Consider the following 18,279-nt stretch of genomic DNA (forward strand, 5'->3'; position numbering starts at 1 on the left):
GTAAATAATAAAAAACGAAAAATAACATAATGGATAAAAGGGAGTGAAAAAATTACACAAAAATTAGAAAATATAAAAGAAGAAGACCCTAAAATAGAATTAATTATATTCTCTATAGATAAAATAAAAATAATCCAAGATAAGTTAGAATTATTATATAGTGAGGATCCTTTACAAGGATGGGAGAAACATAAAACAAAAATAAAAATTGAGCTAATTGATAATAATAGTATAATAACCCAAAAAACCATTAAAGTATAATTTTAATGATTTAACCGAATTTAAGATACATATAAATGAATTACTAGAAAAAAGATATATACAAGAAAGCAATAGTAAGCACACAAGCCCGACATTTATCGTAAATAAACATAGTGAACAAAAAAGAGGAAAAAGCAGAATGGTTATAGATTATAGAAATTTAAATGCAAAAACTAAAACATATAATTATCCGATACCAAATAAAATACTAAAGATAAAATAAATACAAGGATATAATTATTTTAGCAAATTTGATTGTAAATCAGGATTTTATCACTTGAAACTAGAAGAAAAATCTAAAAAACTAACAGCATTCACTGTACCACAAAGATTCTATGAATGAAATGTATTACCATTTGGATATAAAAATGCACCAGGTAAATATCAACATTTTATGGATAACTACTTTAAACAATTAGAAAATGGTATAGTATATATTGATGATATATTACTATATTCTAAAAACCAAGATGAACACATAAGATTATTAGAAAAATTCATACATATTATAGAATATTCAGGCATAAGTCTGAGTAAAAAAAAGGTAGACATAATGAAAAATCAAATAGAATTCTTAGGAATATAAATAGATAAAAATGGAATAAAAATACAAACACATATAGTACAAAAAATAATTAACTCAAATGAACAGCTAGATACGAAAAAGAAATTACAATCATTTCTAGGACTAGTAAATCAAGTAAGAGATATATACCAAAATTAGCAGAGAATTTAAAATCATTACAACAAAAATTAAAGAAAGTGTAGAATACCAGTTTGATAAGAAAGACCAAACACAAATACAGAAAATAAAATTATTATGTAAGAACCTACCTAAACTATATTTTCCGGATGAAAATAAAAAATTTACTTATATAGTAGAATCAGACGCCAGTAAAAAAAGTTATGGAGGAGTATTAAATTATAGGTATGGAGAAGGAAAAATAGAACATCATTGTAGATATTATTCAGGAACATTTACTAATGCAGAAATAAGATGGAAAATAAATAGGAAAGAATTATATTCGGTATATAAATGTTTATTATCAGTTGAACCATATATTATATATAACGAATTTATTATAAGAATAGATAATACACAAGTAAAATGGTGGCTAACAAGAAAAATACAAGATTCGGTAACAAAAAAAAAAAAAGGAGATTGGTATTAAATATATTAAATTTTACATTTACAATTGAAGTAATAAAAACTGATAAGAATGTTATTGCAGATTATCTATAACGACAAAGTTACTCAGACTGAGACTGAGGAAGAAGATACAATTGAAAAGATACTCAAAGTCATTACTACACTTTGTACAAAAGTGGATAGTATGGGCAACGAGATACAAAAGCTAAAGACTAATTAAGATAATCTGAAGTCTAAAGCTAGTCAGCAGCATGACTATAAAAATGCGGAGCTACGTCGATCGAAAGACAAAAAAAACCCAGAGCTAAAAGGAGACGATTGGAAACTCCTTAAAATCCATAATGTTTGTTTAAATACAGGTGCAGGTACAAGCAAACAAGTTAGTGATAAACAACATAAAAATGCGAACCTAAACCAGCTATTCGAAAAACCATTTACCCAAATGACACTTAGACACATGTCTATGGAACCACAAACATCTACATACGCAGATAGTTTACAAAACCAAAATGAGAAAAAGACATATAACTACATCACACGAACCTATATCGAAAATATACACAAAATCCAAATTTATTTAAATCTTAACCCCAGATCATCTACAAAAGAACCAAACCAGGATTATTTGACACAAAAGTTACAAGGATATAACAAGCTAATTGCACGGCCAAAAACTAACGCTAATTTAGTAAGAACATGTTACAACTATGGACTGTTGAATATCGTATACACATACGACGGAGAAGAAGTTAGTGGAATACCAGAACTACACAAGGCATTCATCACATACAAAAGAGTTACAAAAGGAAATTTATTTTATATAAATTTCTATACAGCACCAGCGGAGATATTATATGAGGAAATAAAACCTCCAATACATGTTATCAAGATAGGACTAACTAAAGATATGATTATACTCGAGGACATCGGACAACAAGAAGAGATATGCAAAATAGAGATACCAAGTTTTTATGCCAACAAAAGAATAATTGGTATATCAACTATTATACAAGAATTAGCAAACAATTATTTAAACGAAAATGCGATATGGAGTTATTACTCGAGAGATCAATTAATGATATATTCAAATTCAAGAGAACTACGAAGAACATATATAGATGAAGTCCAGCGATGGATCTTATCATTATTAAAACCAGAGGAACGACCTACGACAATAGCACTAAAAGCAGGATTTATTTCAACAGAGTTATTAACCAGATATTGCAAACTAATTGGACACAAATACCCTGATCACATATGTTCAAAGTGTAATGGAGAAGATAACATAATTCCAGATGTCCAGCTGGAATAATCAACGAGGAAAAGAAGAAAAAAACAAGAAGGAGAAGATAAAAAGATAAGAATGGAAAAAGTTATGTAAGTAAAATAATGTAAAATAGTTGCAAAGTTGTAAAGTAGTCAAATAAATACGTAGATAAGATGTAAAAAGTCAAAAAGTCATAAAAAAGAATAGTGTATAGTTTGGTGTGTGTGTCATAAAGTAGGTATGTGTCTTAAAAATAATGTGCAAATAATGACAAGTGTATATGTACATTATTTGTACACTATTTTTAAGACACATACCTACTTTATGACACACACCAAACTATACACTATTCTTTTTATGACTTTTTGCCTTTTTGCATCTGTCCATTACTATTTATTACTATTTATGAATAGTTCTTATTTTGTCTATCACTATCCTATTTACGATTTAAAACAAGTTAGAAAGTTTTCATTTGATTAAAAATAATTTAAATTAAATTTATAATGACTTTGAATAAATTTAAAACCAAAAGTATTAACGAGGAACTTCACTTCAATAGGAAGAATCTCAAGCCAATCCAAACGGTTTCTAAAAAAAATTGTAAGACTTCTTAAATTTACATTCATTGATTCTTTCATCGATCTTCTTTGTTTTTTTCTAATTTGCATTTACTATTTAAAAAACAATCGCTATTTATTGAAGAAAAATTAACAATATTGTAAGCTGACTGTTTATACCAATATATTTCTTTATTTTGTGAGATATGATCACAAAACAAAGAAAAATGTTAATAATAATCATCCCACTTGCAATATTAATGTAATTTTCTTCTTTTAACAAGTAGTGATTATTTTAAAAATAATAAACACAAATGAAGAAAAAATACAAGATAGATGAAAAGGTTCAATTAACATAAATCCAAATTTGAGTAAACTTTTCTAAAAATCCACAAAAATATAAAGGCATTTAAAACTACTTCAAAAAAACAACATTTGACACTCATTACAATCAAGAATGAAATATTTATACACTAATTAGACTTGTTATTTAATTTTAAATTTATAACATTTACTAATTTTAAAAGAAATGTTTATTAGTTCAAGCTCACAAAACTTCAATTTTCTTTTCATATTCAAACACAAAACTAACATTAACATTTAATAGTGATAATCTTATTCAAATTAATTGAAAGGAACGAAGTAATAAAAACTTTGTTGTAGTTTTAGTTATAAATTAAGAAACAATACAAAAAAAAACGATAAAACTAATGGTATACATCAAGGAGAAAATCATAAACGTAATTAAGCAATAATTGCGGTCAGAGTTCAAACTTCAAAAGTAGAAAAAGAAAAAAAAAAGTGGCTCAAAAGTGCTTGAAAACAATCATAGCTACCTCTCAATTAAAATTAAATGAAAGATACCTCAACTATTTGAGAGATTTTATAATTTCTCATCATTGCCACATTACTCAAAAGAAAATATTAGTCATTAAAAGAAAAAAAGGAATGATGATATCACCAATGTAATGCAGAGTTGTTTCTGACTTATTCAAATTCTTTTTTAATTAAAGATCTCAATTTCGAGACCTGAGTAAAAAATAATCTATGAAAGAGCCCATGTATCCAAATGAATTAACGCAACACAAATCTAAATCAATTAATCTCCAATATAAATATTGAACACATATGAAAATAAATAAAAAATAAAATAGGAATGATGGTTAAATCCAACTTGGAAAATTCATAAAAAATAAGTGGAAAAAATGGTTAAACGAATTCCTCTCAGACAAATGCCTCGAATTGTCCTCACGATTTAAAAAAATGGATTTCAGACTCGTCATCTTAGTTTGTTCATCACAGAGGAAAACAAAAACACAATCAATGATGATTTATCAGAAAAAAATGAAGAAAATAAAAGTGAAAGTATATATCAAATATTGAAGAAGAATGATTGCTCTATAATTAATATATCATATCATAGAGATAATCGATTGATTTCTGCAGATATAGTGTTAAAAAAAGGGTGAGATGCAACAGCCTGAGGAACCAGTTTGTACTTATAGGCATGAGTTACTTTAGGGTTTAGATTTTGGGCTTTCTATTATGAATCATTTGGGCTGGGATTTGGTAGCCCAACTTGGTCCAAGGGAAAATTAACCTTATTAATTATAAACCAAATTTGAAGTAAAAAATATTGACTCTTTAAAACTAAACTAAAATAAAGATTTATTTATTTATTTATTTATTTATTTCCCTAATTTACTCATTTGTTCCAAATCAGCTCACATCTCCTTCTAATTCTCTCTTTCCGTTTATCGCCCAATCTAAATTATAAGAAAGGAGAGTAGTTTGCAATGTGGTTAAGTCAACTGGTAAACTAATGAAATGTCACTTGCCAATTTTAAGATTAATTTAATAAATATTATTAGAAAAATTTGAATTTAAAGTATTTGAAATTGAAAATACATTAAGCTTTTTATTTTTGTTCAATAAAAATTAGCTTAAAATAGAAACACATAAACACAAGAACTCTAAATGAATTCTTACTATTTCATTACTTATCCATTTCAAATTCTATAAAAATATAAAATAAAATAATAATAAAAAAAACAAACAAACAAAAGAAGGAGAAGAAGAAGAAGAAGGAAAATATAAATGAAAAAAAAAAAAGATAGATACGCAGGGAAAAAAATTCAAAGTATAAACAATTTTAAATCATTATATTTTTTAAAAAAAATATTGACTCAAAAATACAAATCCTCAAGTAAAGTGTAGTTCTTAGTGAAGCTTTTTGTTTTAAAAAAATTAGTTCAAAATAGAAACTCATAGATAAAAGAACTCTAAATGAATTCTTACTATTTCATTATTTATCCTTTTCAAATATTATAAAAATAAAATAATATTAGTAATAATAAAAATAAGAGCTACTACTACAACAACAATAACATAAAGTTCTAAAATCCTACAAAAATCCAAGTTCTATAAATTTGTCAACTTAAAGTTCTAAAATCCTGCAATAATTCAAGATTTCTAAAATTCACAACTTTAAGTTCTAAAATCTTACAATAATTCAAGATTTTTAAAGTCCATAACCTAACGTTCTAAAATCCTACAATAATTCAAGTTTTCTAAAGTTCACAACTTAAAGTTCTAAGATCCTACAATAATTCAAGATTTCTAAAGTTTACCACCTAAAATTCTAAAATCCTACAATAATTCAAGATTTTTAAAGTTCACAACCTAAAGTTCAAAAATCCTACAAAAATTCAAGATTTATAAAGTTCACAACTTCAAGTTCAAAAATCCTACAATAATTTAAGATTTCTAAAGTTCACAACTAAAGTTCAAAAATCCTACAATAATTCAAAATTTCTAAAGTTTACAACCTAAAGTTCTGAAATCCTACAAAAATTCAAGTTCATATCTAATTTCTAAAATTAGTCCAATATAAACTTCAAATTCAAGACTTTCTAAGTTCAAGAATTCAAGTAAGCTAATTTCAACTTTCATATACTATCCAATATTTTTCTAACTTCAAAGTAATCAAACTTTCATGTGCAATCTAATATTTTTCTAACTTCAACTTTCAAACTTACTAAATTCAAGAATTTTTAAATTGAAAAATTCAATTAATCTCATTTCAATTGTTATATACTATTCAATATTTTTCTAACTTCAAAATTATCTAACTTTTATAGACAATTCAATACTTTTCTAACTTCAAACTTTCAAACATACTAAATTCAAGAATTTCAAAGTTGAAAAATTCAACTAATCTAACTTCTAACTTCTAATACTCAATTCACAGTCATATTTAAAAATCCACAATTTAAAAGAAAATCCTAAAAAAAAATCCTTAATTCTCTCCCTATCTAACAATAATAAAATATACAAATTAACAAATGTATAACACAATTCAACAAACTAAAACAATATACTAATTAACAAATCAAATATAATTACTAGAATTGAAAAAAAAACTAAAATTAAACACTAACCTTTTAACAAGGAGGAGAGGCAGTGGGTGGGGACGATGGGGACGACGGGACGAAGGGCGACGACGTTGGGCGGTGGTGACAGCGGTGCGGCGGAGGTCTGCTCTTAGAGAGAAGAGAGAGAAAGATAGATGGAAAAATTGAGGGAAACCCCGATTCTATGTCAACATAATTAAACAAAAAGCGATGGACATCATCTCTTTGTCCGTCGCTTTTTTTAAAATATTTTATCAATATTTTGACCAAAAAGCGACAGACTAAGAGACGTTGTCCATAGCTTTTTTTAAATGTTTGACCAGATATTTTGACCAAAAAGCGACGGACTAAGAGATGTCGTCTGTCCCTTTTTAAAAAAAATAATTAATAAATTAAAATTAATTAAAAAACAACGGACAAAGTGGTTATTGATTAATTTATAAATAATTATTTTGAATAAAAAGCGACGGACGACGTGACTAGATATATTAAATTAATAATTATTAATTATATATATATTTAGCGCAAAAATCTGCAAAAAAAGCGATGGATTAAGAGATGCCATCCGTTAGTTTTTGTAAAATAATTTAAGAATAATATTTTTTTATTAAAAAGTGACGGACAATGTGACAAATGGCGTCACTTTTTGGAGTGACACCGTCCATCGTTTTTTAGTAAATTTTTAGTAGAGGTATGTCATATGTGTGTCACATGTATTTTCTGTGGGGTGGACATGATATACGGTATGATTTTTTTAAAATTTGGTGTGATAATTTTGATTTTTAATATTTAGAAATATTATATTATTATCCTACCAAATTAGCTTAGTATGATTTGATATTTTTAATTTTGATTTCGATATTTTGCTCCATGTTTATTTATAACCATACTTATTTATCTTTGACTTACATATATTTATATAAAATAAGATATGGAATAAATTCCAATCAAAATTTAAACAACATTGTCTAAAATTAAGCACAATCCTATATAATTTTACACTAAAAATTTCGTTAACATCTGAAATATAATTTGATATATACAAGTTATTATAACTTTATAGGAGCTGAAATACTTCTTAAATAATTTGTTGCACTTTTCAAATAGTAATGAAAATGACTTCTGTATCACTTTGCAAAAGGAGTAGGTATGCATTCCAACTTCCAATTCAAGTAATTGACATAGATATGATCTTTATATATATATATTAGTTGATTGACAAATTTTGATCTTGTAACAAATCGGTTTACAATCTGATTGTAAGTTAGTCTTATCATTGCAGTAACTGGCAAGTCCCTGGCCGATTTAAGAAGATCATTGAATGACTCGGAACTGTTTGTTGTCAGCATGCCCCATCTCCTACCTCCATCCTTGTGCAATGTCCATTTGTCAAGATCGTTCTTCATTAACCACACATACGCTTTCGGGTTAATCTTTTGATCATCTCCATTTTTTCCAAAACCTTTTTCTCCTGATAGTGATTTGCAGCTGCCCATAAAAGGTTGTTCAAAGTGACATTTTTGAATTTTTTTTAAAAATTGGCCTTCAAATGTCTTAAACAAAAACGATGGAACCCAAATGGGGCCTGCCAATTGGGAGAATTATACACGGATGAGAGTATTCCATGATGCCTATCTGAAATCAATGCCACACCTCTACGACCCTTGACAACATGCAAGTGCAAATGATCCAAAAATAAACTACATGTCTCCATGCTCTCATTCGCAACTATTGCAAATGCTAAAGATAATATTGAGTCGTTACCATCCGTTGCAATCGCAATCAACAACTTGATATCATATTTCCATACACATGTGTTCCGTTGATCGGTATAACAGGACGACAAAACACAAACCCATCAATGCATGGTTTAAAAGTCCAGAACACATAGTTGAATACATCTTCAATGACATCGACACGCCGCTCTGTTTTCCATTCAACTATTGTTCCGGGATTGAAGTGGTTCAAAGCTTCCATGAACCTCGGCAACTCGGCAAAAGAACCCTCCCAAGTACCATAGACTTTTTCAAAAGCACGCGTGCGATCAAGATAGGCTTTTCTTCTGCTTATCGAAATGCCATATGCTTTAAGAACGGTTGTTTGACAGTCTTTGATGGAAAACCTGAAAAGTAAAAATAATATTAATTATCAAATAAAAAATGAATATTTTCTTATTAAAGAAAAATCATCTAAGGATAAAATAGTACCTTGACGTTTTTTTCTATATCAACACGGAGGACGTTAGCAATCATCTCAACATTCAAGTTGAAATGTCCATCGCGGCACGTACCCATATCACATTTATGTTCTTTAATGTATCTTCCATCTTTCCACATGTTAGTATGTTTATCATTAAAAGAAGTTAGCCTAAATCGACATCCTTGTTCTACACGCCTACAAACAAGTCGCCATGATTTCTTTGTCGATTTAATAACAAAGTACTCCCTCGCTATCTTTAAATGTAGAAGCTTAACTGCTCTTTGCAAGTGCTTCTTTGAATTGAATGACATGCCTTTTTCAATATAAATAGCACCATTCATGAAATCTTCCGGTTCACACCACGTATGTTGTGATGTATATTCATCATGTGTATCGCCAAAGATATCTGGACCATCTGGGAGGTGATCAAGATAAGGAATTTCATGATTACGAAACTGACTCATGGACATTGGTCTTGGCGACCGATTGGGCATTAAAAAATCATCATCACTAGATGATGCCTCAAATGGAACATTATCTCCTGATTCTTCGGCATTAGGCAAATCATCACTATCACTAGCTGAAGGTGAGCCGTAATTTGGAAGGTCACGATCATCGATATTCACATGATCAATGGGCTCATCATGTGTGATATTTTCCCTATGTATGTAAAAAAGTATAAATATTTGTCTCATGCAATTAACTTACTTAAATAAAAAATCAAGTGTTGGACATATCGATAATCATCTACATCAAAAGTAGGCGAGACATGAAAATTTGAGGATGTCCCAACATTTTCCGTCATTTCAAAGTGTGAGGACTGACCAAAATAATTATCTAGTCCTAACTTGGAGCAATATTCCTATCTTGCTGAGGTAAACCGCTACAAAATATATAATAATAATAATAAGAAGAATAATAAACCATATAAATTAATAAATAATTGACAAAATCAACAAATAATAGTCGAAATATAATTATTGAGCATTACCAGTCACTTTCATTGATAGTTTCGTTCAAATCAAAATCATATCAACCGGTAAGAATATTTTGATAATGAGTCATGTTAGGAAAATCAGTAGATTGAGTTATCGAAAATCTATCAACGCTATTACAATTTTCTAATCGGGGATGGATATCGACCGATAAAGGAGAACGTTGTTGACTAGTCTTAGGCTCCTTCCTAACATAGATTTCAAGTATTGTTAACTTGATTTGATCTATGTAGTCATTTGGAACCCTCAAAAAGTCTGTCAACGATTCGTCATTATAGATAATCCACTCTCCAAAATTTACTTGTCCTTGTGATAAAAATGAAGTAGGGTATTTTCTGACTATAACCAAATTATAATCAGTATTGTTTATACCCATTCTTTTATAAATTGCTGAAAGAAATTTATGATATCGGACATTAATTGAATATTTAGCATTGTGTTTGGAAGGACAATTATAATAAACAGTATTTTCGTCATGTATAATTTCGCTATCCCAATAAATCGAAACTCTAACTTTTGATGTAGAAGACATTTTTTTTTAGATTGAAATGAACAAATATAGAAGACTTTATGTTGTAGGTGCTATCAACTATGTTTGAACGTCCTTAAATAGAGATTGGAGGATTTTTCAGAATAAAAAATTAAAAATACATAATGTAATAATTTTTTTCGTTTTTATAATATGTCAAATCAATATAATTGTATGACAAACACTGCAAAAGCTTCATAAAGAGATAAAAACGTGAAAAATATTCCTCTTGGTAAAACAAATTTTTTTCTTCCACTTTATAAAGTGTAAGAAAAAGCTCCACTTTACAAAGTGTAAGAAAAACTTATACTTTATAAAATGTAAGAAATAGCTCCATTTTATAAAGTGTAGGAAATAGTTCCGTTATATATAAAATATACACGTTAGGAGACTAACGGAAAACGTTTAGAATATTAGATAAAGTGAAATTTTTTCTTCCACTAAGCCTATTTTAGTTACTAAAGTAATGACTTATTTTGGTCACTTTTATATTTTTGTGGCTTATTTAGATTCCGAATCCTCTCAAATCACCCGTAAGAAATTTAACAAAATTATCAACAAAGATGGTAGTGAAAGCAACGAAGAGCAAAGTAAAATTGCTGAGAAAAAAAATCAACATGAGAAATGGCGCCAAAGTAGCAAAGAGGAAAGTAAAATTGTAGATATAGCTAATATGATACACGTGTTTATAGGAAAAGACCATAAAGTTCAATAAACAATGAAATAGAGCTCACTTGTACAGTACGAATTAAATTGCTCTTCGTACAACCAATTAGTGCTGTGTTCAATTTGGACAGCTTTCAGTACAATTTTTTAATGCTGTGTTCGTCCCAACAACTGTCATTTATAAATATTATTAATTATATTATATATATATATATATATATATATATATATATATATATAAATATAAATATAAATATAATTAAAAAATATATATATATCAGTAAGGTAATATAATATATATAAAACTTCGGTGTGGTATACTATATTTTAGTATTTATTCGTAAATATTAAATATCGTATCAAATGTCAACTTATTTTAAAAGCTTACTGAATATCATATTATATATTAGTATAATATTCATAAGAGTCATACCACATTATAAAAAAAAATCAATCTTAATATATGCTATTCAATATACGCTTATACGATATTTATCATACCATGTTTTCCCCTAATTTCATGTATATAATACAGATGTCTTATTAAAAGTGGTATTCTATTAGACAAGTTGTCTTATTTCTGTATACAAAGTCCTCTTTTAACTCATTTTGAGCCATCAAATAAGACCACCTACCCATTCAATTATTAGCGTTTTGTGGAGGCTTTTGTTACAAATCAAAACCTTTGGTTCCTAAGATGTTAGGATTAGTTGATCGTAATTAGTTCATAAAATGTAATTGAAAAAAAAATGATTTTATAAATAAACAGATACTTAGATGGAGGTGTTAAAATTGCTATATTTTGTCTTAATTAATTAGTCGGTCCCATTCAAAATATTACATTTCTATAATAAAAAAAAAATTGTCATTTTATCTGAAATGATTTATAATCAAATATATATTTAAGATTTATTTTAGATCATAAATTTTATTATTTTTTCTTAAACTTTATGCCAAGTCATACAGTGTGCCTGCTTGGATTAACTTATTTTAAGGTGTTTTTCCCTTTTAAACACTTTTTCAGTTTTGGAGGTGTTTGAAAATGCTAAAAAATATTTTTAAGCACTCACTTTTAGGCCAAATAAGTTTTTAAATAAGTCAAAAGTCAAAAAGAGAGTTTCCTCAACTTATGACTTTTAGCTTTTGACTTATAAGTTACTTTTTATAAGTCTATCCAAATAGACCCGAAATATTAAAGAGAATTTTAGAAATAACAAATATAATAGACATAATAAGACTCTATAAATATAGTCTTGATAATTGCGCTCTATAACTATAGTTTTGTTTGTTATGGAGGCTGTGGTTTGTATATTTCTACATGTTTGTATATTTCCATTGCAAATATACAAATCGGGTAAATATATATAAATTATGTATCATACATTTAAGAATTTTTCAGAACTTCGTTTGTATATTTCGCTTGCTAATATACAAATATAATACATTATTATGAATTTTTCATAAATCGTATACAAATAGCTAGGGTAAGCATATACAAAATTCTGGATTTATACTATCAGGAACCGAATTATACAAATTTTGAACTTATACAAATCAAGCGAATTATACAAGTCAGACGAATTATGCAAATCAAGCGAATACCAAGAATTGGAGAAACTGTGACCGCGAATTACAATTTTCTTAAATTATAGCTATAGTACCTAATAGAGGCTAAATATTTGCTATTTTGCATAATTTTACCTACATTATTAAACAATTTACTAGTTTATAAGCTAAGGTAAACATAACTTCATCTAGAGTAGCTCTTTTACGAACAATACTTTTCTTAATGTTGAAACCGTGTACGCGTAACAAGTTTGTCAATAAAAATTGATCAAATGGTATAATAACTTACGTCCCCCACCACTACTATAAATACTTCTCTCACATTATCACTTTCATCACAATATTTGTACAACTAACCCATTCTTATTCCAATCTAATTCAAAAACCAAAAATGTCAGGAATCATTCACAAGATAGAAGAGAAACTCCATATTGGAGGCCACAAGGAAGGAGAAAAGCACCATGACCATAATAAGCACAAGCAAGAAGAGCACAAAAATGAACATGGTCATAGTGAAGAGCACCATCACAAGAAGGATAAGAAAGACAAGAAGGACAAGAAGGATAAGAAGGACAAGAAAGACAAGAAAGATAAGAAGGACAAGAAGGATAAGAAGCATAACAACAGCAGCAGTGACAGTGATTAGATCGCATTTGGATGATTGTTATGTATTGTTTCATAATGTATCATATTGTATGATGTATGTTTTAACTAATAAAATGTTTGAATAAATTGTATCATTCTCTGTTATGACGTAATGTTACAAATCAACAATCTAAATGATAAACCTTAAAAAAAAAAAAAGGATACAAGAAAAGTAGGATATAATTAAGGTAAAGCTACTATAAATAAGTGGGATAAAAAATAAAATATGATTATCAATAATAAGTAAATATAAAATTAGAAGAAAATATTAATACAATGATGCGTCATTACACCAAATTAATTGAGGATTATAGAAAGTGACATTCCAAGAAAAAGAGCACGAATACTAAAGAAATAAACCAAAACACAAAATTAAAAAATACTAGCACAGCATTTAGGAAGGCAAGACAGGTGTCATAGTTTTTTTTTTTTTTTAAAAAAAAAACCAATTAATAAGATTAGCAAAATTTACATAGCCAAAGGGGACATGACAACCTAACCTCCAGACACAAAAAGAGCGTTTACAATGGAGTTAAAATACCAATACACCCTCGAATATGAATTTACTTCCTGGAAACAAACATGTTGATACCAAATTTAACTGAGTACTCTTCTAATAAATATTATAGAATGTAGAAAGAAAGAAAGAAATGAAGACAGAAAAATAAAGGATTGGCCGGGATGTAGCAAACATTCATAATTAATTATATCATTTGAAATTAAGCACACAACATACATGAATATTAAGTATTATATCATGAGTTGTATAAGTGAAATGAATATTAACATTTAATCATATCACTTGCTGATATTCATAGGTGCCAATATAACTTTTGTCAAAGAAGAAGACTCTCACCATGGTGAATGCATCATCCAACGTACATGAATACAAGTTCTCACTCACAAATGGATGTATCAGTTAATTAGCATGCAATGTATCTTCCAACTCTGTGTTTTCTATTTTACTAGTATAAATAAGACGTTTTTGAAATATAAGTTCACAACAGAATAAGAAAAAATGTAGAGTTAAATAGTGAAAAGATCAAAAATCAGCTCGTAATTTCTGTCTTGATCCTTTTGCAGGTGATGTACTTTGTTGTTTAAATTGCTTGTTTCTTTGCTAATTTCATTTTTAACAAGCACAAATCATATGATAAACCTATTCTTTGAGCTTTGCTGATTGGTTATAGTTTAGAACTTCTTGCTAATATAATGTTTCACATAAAAAATATCTAATATTCTCATAATTAAGATACTCTATTAATCCTCATACCATAGGATTGTAATTTTAGTACATTCAGCCTTGATAAGTGTGATTCCGTTTGATTTTATTTCTTGATCGATCAGGTTTAATTTTCAAGATTGTTACCCTATACACTAGTTCTGGATGGGAATTGAAGAAAAAACACTGCTTTGTTTCTGTCACTGGGGCAGGATAAATAAGGTTCTACCCGATGGACTCATTTCTTACAAGGGATGTACTACTGATCATGTTATTGCAAAGATGGGCATAAAGTACGATGATTTTGTGAATGCAGTATTTGATCGATTAGGGATTGATCCTTCAAATAAGATGTTGTATTTTACCGTGAAGTTTGATAGGTCGGAATTGATACAACTGAGGGATCAACAAGGTATTGATACTATGTTGCAATGGTTATGCTTCATCAAGTTTGGAGAAGGAAATGTGCCTCACTTGCAACATTAGGCACATGTATCAGGTCAATCGTACTCTACACTACAAGAAATGCTCGACGCCTTTTAATGCGTATGCTTTAGGTTCTCAGGGTACAGATTGTACACCCAAACAGAGTCAGCCTGGAGGCCAGAACATTCCCCTTAAAGCTTGGTTAACGCAGAGAAATCTTCTGAACCAAGGAACCTCGAGAATGACTGCGGGCAGCAATGGGACACTGCAATGACAAAGGTGGCTTGCAAAAGCAGGAAAAGATTTCGGAAGCAGACAGTTGAATTGAGTGAAAGCGATGATACTTCAATCAGTGTGGAGACAGAAGATGCAGAAATTGAGAATGGAAACAGTCCACCTGCTGGACTTTCAAATACAACAAAAACTCCAATTGAAACCTTTGTACCGCTCTACAATTCAGCTTACACCACATCAGATGGACTTTCAAATACAAACAAAATTAAGTAAACTGTCAGGTTACTTCCAAGTAAAAAACTGAAACTAGAGCCTCAGCTTCCCCAGTTTGCAGCTAGTATGAAATTAGTAACTCCAAGAGAGCTCCCTCCAATTATCTAGGCTGGAACAAAGGTGATACTCTCCGTCGAACAACATCCTGCATCTGCTCCACTGTCAGCACAGAAGCTCCAGTCTCAAAGTTAGCCTTATTCGACTGCTGGTGAATCTGTCAAACATGCAGATTATTTAGAAGAACAATATTTGGTACCACGACCAAAATAAATAGCTTATTTATGTGGAAATCTAATTTTGTAACTTCCATCACGCTTTCATGGAGTTGTAAACTCTGATGACAAAAGCTCATGGTCAACATACTCCATTGCTTCAGGTACTTATTTGACTTCCCCTGATGTTATGTAATCTCTTGATCAAGCAGAGAGTTCACGTTTTTCAATGTTTTGTTTATGAAGTTAGCATCTTCATTCATGAGGAAATCGTCTTAGTATGTAATTTAGTCATCATTACCTTCTCAAGTATTGCAGACTGATCATCCATGTGAAAGCTGCGCATGTACTTCAGCATCTCCAGTTGCTGTCAAAATATTTGTATCCACTCTTACTATCACAGCTATAACATAATTAAACCTCAAGAGAAGAGATCTCTTACCTGCTCTTGTAAATTCTGTTGCATCGTTAATCTTTCAGCAAACCTGTCCGGCCCAAGCTCGGCCTCTTCACAAGCCATTTCTTCTCTTCATGGAAGGTAGAATAAAGAAAAAAACAATCCTAGTCAGCTACTTTATAGAATTCAATATTCATTAAATTTGTACTCGAGTTGTTAGCAAGAGAAGCCTTAATGGTAAAGTGCCCTCTATTGAATAAATAAGAGAAATATATTGCATTATATACTATGAGCACTGTGCCAAGAAATTTTCTTGAAAAGGTCCAAAGGTGAAAATAAACACAATATAGAAGTTCATCTTAATAATAAACAGAAGAATAAAATTGATATACTGAAATGAGCACATGCACTGCAACACCCTTAAAGATGGAATACCCTTAAAGATGGAATATTCTGATCTTACTTTGCAACAAATTCGTAAAAACGAATCATCAGGTCTCGATCACTCTCATAGGTCATGTTTATTTTTCCCAAGCAAGCAAGACCAAATTGTGGATCTGCAACAGAGAAATAAGGAATTCCCAATGGTTATACATTACAATGATATAACTCTATGAAGCATTTTCCCCAAATAGTAGATGACACTGCATTTTCACCAGTGGAAAAAGTTAGTATAAACCGACGAAAAGAAGGAAAGGGGAGTAGGAATGTAATGTTCCATCTTTTAATCAAATCAAACAAAGAAACAATGAAAACAGGATTATCATCTTCTGGACAGTGGGCAATATGGCTTGTTATTCCAAGCTAAAATATACAAGTTCATGAAACAACATACTAAATAGTACTATCAGCAGCAAGAACTATACATGAACTAGGTTTACAAAATTGGGTTGTAACAAATCTGCAGCTCAGCCCTAGCTCCATCTGCAAAACTGGACCTTGACATCTCTTTTTTGAAACAATGACCAAGCAAGATGGTTCAACTAGATTAGAATCAAAATGCTGATTCTTTTCACATTTGTTTGAACATAAAGTAGGGATTAAACAGCAGCAAAAGAAGCATTTGTGTACTCAAAAATTGTCTAAGTTAATTTCTTGCAGTAAAACGCGAGTGATTTAAAGCTCACCAATTCCTATCTCTGAAAATATCTCCTCTTGGATAGCAGTTGTAATAGCAACAGCTTCCTGCATATAATGATGCTCCATCTTTTGATTTCAAAGTAGAATTGTAAATAAATGGAGAAAACTAATTATTGTTGAGCATGGAAGATATTGACACTAAACAAGTCAATGGGTCATTACAACAATGATTTTCATCAAAAATTCAAATCATACCCCATTAAGACGCCAATCACAAAGCTCCTGGCAAGTTCAACATGGCATGGTATCTTGAGTTCACGCGAGGTACTCTTGGAATAACATTCTCCATTAGTCTCTATCCTAGATGATTTGTCATTTTGGTTTTACCTTCCCAACATGAAGGTACCATACCATTCAGGATTTTAAATTAATGGGTGCTCGCACATGATTTATTGTAGCATATATAATCAATTGAACCCTACATTTTCGTGACAAAGTATAAATATAGAAATAAAAAGTCACTAAAATTTCAAAAATTATGAATCATCAAATTTAAAGCTTAGTCCAACAGTGCGAAACCATTCTTTAATGGTAGAAGAGGACACAACTTTGTTGATTTTGGGGCTTGCAGAGGTCTAAATTATTAGGTATGAAAGTGAAGAAGGAAGCAGAAAATGAATGTTAACCTGTTTGTGATTGACAGCATCCACAATCCTTTGCTTGACATCTGCAAATCATGATTTGATTTGAGGATAAAGGCAGCAAAAGGCCAAATAGACATAGTTAGTTGATTTCAAAGCAAATCAAGTACATACATACATACCAGGTTGGCAAATGAGGAGAGCAAAGCGATCAAAGAGATGAAGAAATTCCTCCTTCGATACCATTCTCATTCAACTATTTCTCCTTATCCACTCGATGACATGATATTAGCCGCCGCCTAGGGGCTAGGCGTGGGTGGGTGCCTGTGCTCCACCCACTATTCAAATTACTTTTTTTAATTTTTTTTTTATTATTAGAATTTGGACTTCAAATGTATCAAATCAAAATTAAGTGTTTTCAATATTTTTTTCTATTTTTAATCCCCTATTTTCTTTGGCCAAACAACAAAAACTAAAGTAGCTTGCATTTTGTTTGGATTGTTGTTACGTATTATTTCATAATATATCGTATTATATTGTATTGTA

The 18,279-nt window shown here is 29.6% G+C and overlaps 5 protein-coding genes and 1 non-coding gene across 6 annotated transcripts in view; 3 read left to right on the forward strand and 3 right to left on the reverse strand.

Annotated features, from left to right (window-relative positions):
* LOC125810249 (methyl jasmonate esterase 1-like) overlaps nucleotides 1-18,279 on the forward strand; it is a 364,593-nt gene that overhangs the window by 263,346 nt on the left and 82,968 nt on the right. The gene's annotated exons all lie outside the window — the stretch shown is intronic.
* LOC125810235 (red chlorophyll catabolite reductase, chloroplastic) overlaps nucleotides 1-18,279 on the reverse strand; it is a 1,038,333-nt gene that overhangs the window by 145,460 nt on the left and 874,594 nt on the right. The window lies entirely within an intron of this gene.
* LOC125810411 (small nucleolar RNA SNOR75) lies at nucleotides 4,455-4,540 on the reverse strand. The gene has a single exon (XR_007441863.1). It is a non-coding gene; the product is annotated as a small nucleolar RNA SNOR75 (small nucleolar RNA).
* On the forward strand, nucleotides 12,962-13,354 carry LOC125810246 (protein SRC1-like). Its single transcript, XM_049489754.1, has one exon. The coding sequence runs from the start codon at nucleotides 12,995-12,997 to the stop codon at nucleotides 13,247-13,249; it is 255 nt and encodes an 84-aa protein (XP_049345711.1). The 5' UTR covers nucleotides 12,962-12,994; the 3' UTR covers nucleotides 13,250-13,354.
* LOC125810269 (uncharacterized) lies at nucleotides 14,636-15,403 on the forward strand. The gene is made up of 2 exons (XM_049489780.1): nucleotides 14,636-14,904; nucleotides 15,094-15,403. Exons 1-2 carry the CDS (start codon nucleotides 14,636-14,638, stop codon nucleotides 15,401-15,403), a joined length of 579 nt encoding a protein of 192 aa, XP_049345737.1.
* LOC125810243 (uncharacterized) lies at nucleotides 15,225-18,062 on the reverse strand. The gene is made up of 7 exons (XM_049489750.1): nucleotides 17,916-18,062; nucleotides 17,779-17,819; nucleotides 17,140-17,197; nucleotides 16,476-16,569; nucleotides 16,058-16,142; nucleotides 15,917-15,982; nucleotides 15,225-15,617 (listed from the first exon to the last, which is right to left on the reverse strand). The coding sequence occupies exons 1-7, from the start codon at nucleotides 17,983-17,985 to the stop codon at nucleotides 15,504-15,506; spliced, it is 528 nt and encodes a 175-aa protein (XP_049345707.1). The 5' UTR covers nucleotides 17,986-18,062; the 3' UTR covers nucleotides 15,225-15,503.

This window comes from Solanum verrucosum, unplaced genomic scaffold, assembly GCF_900185275.1.
Source record: "Solanum verrucosum unplaced genomic scaffold, falcon-dt-bn FXZP01000038.1, whole genome shotgun sequence".
Classification (NCBI taxonomy): Eukaryota; Viridiplantae; Streptophyta; class Magnoliopsida; order Solanales; family Solanaceae; genus Solanum; species Solanum verrucosum.